The 3,474-nt window shown below is 36.9% G+C and overlaps 1 protein-coding gene across 1 annotated transcript in view; it reads right to left on the bottom strand.

Moving 5' to 3' along the window:
• Window positions 1–1,819: 1,819 nt before the first annotated feature.
• Window positions 1,820–3,474, bottom strand: part of LOC118734310 (small nuclear ribonucleoprotein F) — a 25,833-nt gene continuing 24,178 nt past the window's right edge. The window contains exon 2 of the mRNA XM_036464032.1: window positions 1,820–1,942. Coding sequence (XP_036319925.1) covers window positions 1,851–1,942 — 92 coding nt within the window. The 3' untranslated portion in view covers window positions 1,820–1,850. The remainder of the gene's footprint in view (window positions 1,943–3,474) is intronic.

Raw genomic sequence — 3,474 nt, forward strand, 5'->3', positions numbered from 1 at the left:
TTGAGTTTGGTCGAAATTAAAAATCATGCTCGTACCTGACCGGTTGTCTGGAAATGGAAAGCATCAACTATAAACAGCTCTATGATTTTGTTTTCAGAGATTGTGCCAACAGCGTATTGGGATTTTCTTTCATAAGTAAAACCAGACTTTCGAGCTTGTGTTTAGTATTCACGACGTTAGAACTGCATGAAATTAAATAAAATTGTTTAAAATTAGTGTCTAGCCGCCAAAAAGTAGAAAAACAAATGCAATTGATGCCTCATTTTGTAAAATCGAACGAACGGTACAGATCTGATATGAGGAAAGAGTTTTCGGGTATTATGCATTCATATGTATTACATACATACATACATAGATTACTAAAAGAAAAACAGATCGACAATAAACTGCAAATCAGCATATGTATGTATGTATTTACATACATAAGTTGCGATTAGGTTATAAATATTGCGCCATCTGTTACTCAAAAGCCGAAATACCTACACACATACTTTTTGTCTCCTTCTATCACTACCAGCGCATGCACGTGTTTGCAAACTGATGACGAAGTGCTTTTGTATGGAAAATCATTTATGCCCATATATTTCAATAAAATAAACATACTTAGAAGATATCAACCAATACTAACCATATACCAAACGAAAGGAAGAAACTTGAATTTTTGATTAAGAAAAAGAAAAACAAAATCATTCGAGCGGTTTTCGAGAATTTTGGTAATAAAAAAAATTTGCTAATTTTTTCAACAATTTTTTGCCTTAAAATGCTCTATATTTGTTGAATTTATATAAAATTTGTACACGATAATATTTGTACTGCTCCAAAGAACCTATATCCCGAAAATGAAAGTTATATCTGCAAATCATAAGTTTCTAGAGCACTTTAAAGGCTCAAAATTGACCCCAAAATAAGCCAATATTTACCGTTGTTTCTAGGACAGACACCGAATCGGTTACTTACAGAAATGTATCTGTCGATAGGTTTGGAATTTTTTCTTTGAAACGCCACACCTTTCTTCGAAATCGCTTCACTAGTTCTCGTGCAATAAGCCTTTTCGTGAAGCTCTTAAAATTACAACTACTACATTTGAGCATAGCCTCCATATCGAAACGTAAGACGTATTCTACGTCAAAACTCGTGGACCCCCATATTTTTTTACGCCAACGTAGACCCTGGACCACTTTGGGAATCACTGATGTAGGTCACAAACTATCTATCCGTTCAGTCGTTTCCGCCTGATTATTAATTTAATTAATCTTTTTCAACAGGTGGCAGCTCTTAAAAAATTACACATTTTTTCAATCTAGGTCATAAAATAACTATGTGCAAAATTTCATGCAATTCCGTTCAGTCGTCCCCGCGTGATGGAGCCCCAATCATCCAAACATACAAACTTTCACATTTATAATATTAGTAGGAAGGATTGTTAAAAGACAATTATGCTTATATAAGGTGGCCAGATTTCCAAATATCCAAATCTAAATGATTTTTTGCGCTTACCTTTTTTGATATGTAAGTGTTTGGCCAAGCTTCTCCAACTTTTGGCGTGCGCCCTGATGTTGACATACCTACAAATTTTGCCGCTTCCGAACGGCAAATAGTTTTAATGAGAAGCTGTTTCGAGGCAGAAATACACTCGGAGGTTTGCCATTGCCTTCCGCAGTTTGGAAAAACTTTTTCTAGATGTTGCACGGACCAGGGATCGAACCAAGGTCCTACGGAGTGGTAGTACGCAATCTAACCACTCGTCTACAGCCGGGATCAAATTTAGCAAATCCCATAATGTCCATATTAATTCTAAATACCAAAAACTCAAAACATATTCGGTTTTCTTTATATTTATTAACTAAACTTTAATCTCTCATTTCGCCCTCCTCGTCCTCATCATCTACTCCTTTTATATATAACACGTTGTTGCATCGAATAAGAACTTCACCAAGATTCCCTGAAATTAAAGATTCGAGCTTAGGCATCATCATAAACTAAATAATTAATTAACAGTATATTTAATTAAAAAAAGCATGCATATGGATAGAGGTGTTAGTTGCGATCCCGTACGAGTCCGAACTTGTCAATTTTTACCAGGTTCGCCACTAAAGAATGCTGTTGGGATAGCAAATGACGCACTCTACATATTAGAATTTACCAGTTTTAGTGTGAGGATTTTTACTGGTAAATTTTGGTAAATGTGTCAACCGATCAGCTGTAGTGTGGTTGACAACCAAATTGTAGACAAAATAAAAGGGCACATTGATATTGCACGTTGAAAATATTTAATTACTTCTATAAGTAATTTCTAATGAATTTGTAAGTATTTTTTGATAATTTACATTTGCAAGCAGAGTATGTTTACATCCAACAAACAAAACGAGCGAGATTTGGAGGTAGAGTGCTTGTAACTTGTTCAATATATACTTGTTTAAATATACTTTGAATAGAGGGGGTACTAATATGTAAAGTTTCAAAGCGCTGAACCTTATAGTTTTTAAGTAATTTGTTGTTAAAGTTTGTAAATTTAACAAACTTGTATAGCACTATTTTACAATATTTAATGCACTTTCCACTAAATTTAAACGTTATTTACACTCAATATATGTGCAGTTAGAGTGTGCACAACCAAACATAAATACTTTTAGTATATTACAGCTTTTTTATGAAAAATTCATTGTTGTTTAATTATTATGAGAGTACATGTAGAATATTTGCAAATTACATCAGGACTGCGTTGCCACATCTGAAAACCAAGCATGGAAAATAAGACAAAAAGAAATCGATTAAAAGGAAAATACGATAAGGTTATTTTTTTCAGATTAAAATAAATAGTAGGGGATTAGAGTGATAAAAAACACCATTCTGCGTAGGCGGCCTTCGGCCGCGGCTAGGGATTATAACCCTCTTCTTCCTCTTTTTTGGCGCTGTAACCGCCTAAGCGATTTTGGCCGAGTTCAGCAAAGCACGCCAGTCGTTTCTCCTCTGTGCCAACTGACGCCAATTGGAAACGCCAAGTGAAGCCAAGTCCTTCTCCACCTGATCTTTCCATCGCAGTGGGGGGCCTCCCTCTTCCTCTGCTACCACCAGCGGGTCACAAGGGTTGCTCACGTTGCCCAGAGTGCGCGAACGAGGACGGCAGAGTCGGGATTGAGTACAGCCATGCAACTGTAACTGCATACCCAGCGCAACGACTATACCCCATTGCACTCCACGACTATACCCCATTGCACTCCAACGACTATACCCCATTGCACTCCACGACTATATCCCATTGCACTCCAATTATTATATAACCCTCACTACGTAGAATTCTCCTTTCTGTGTTGCCAAAGAAAAGGGGCTGAACACCTTTTGCAGAGAACACCTTTCTGCGTAGGCGGCCTTCGGCCGAGCTTAGGGATTATAACCCTCACTACGTAGGATTCTCCTTTCTGTGTTGCGAAAGAAAAGGGGCTAACATCTTTTGCAGAGAACACCTTTCTGCGT

This window comes from Rhagoletis pomonella, unplaced genomic scaffold (assembly GCF_013731165.1).
Source record: "Rhagoletis pomonella isolate Grant_MI unplaced genomic scaffold, Rhpom_1.0 Rhpom_scaffold_00002, whole genome shotgun sequence".
In the NCBI taxonomy this organism is placed as follows: domain Eukaryota; kingdom Metazoa; phylum Arthropoda; class Insecta; order Diptera; family Tephritidae; genus Rhagoletis; species Rhagoletis pomonella.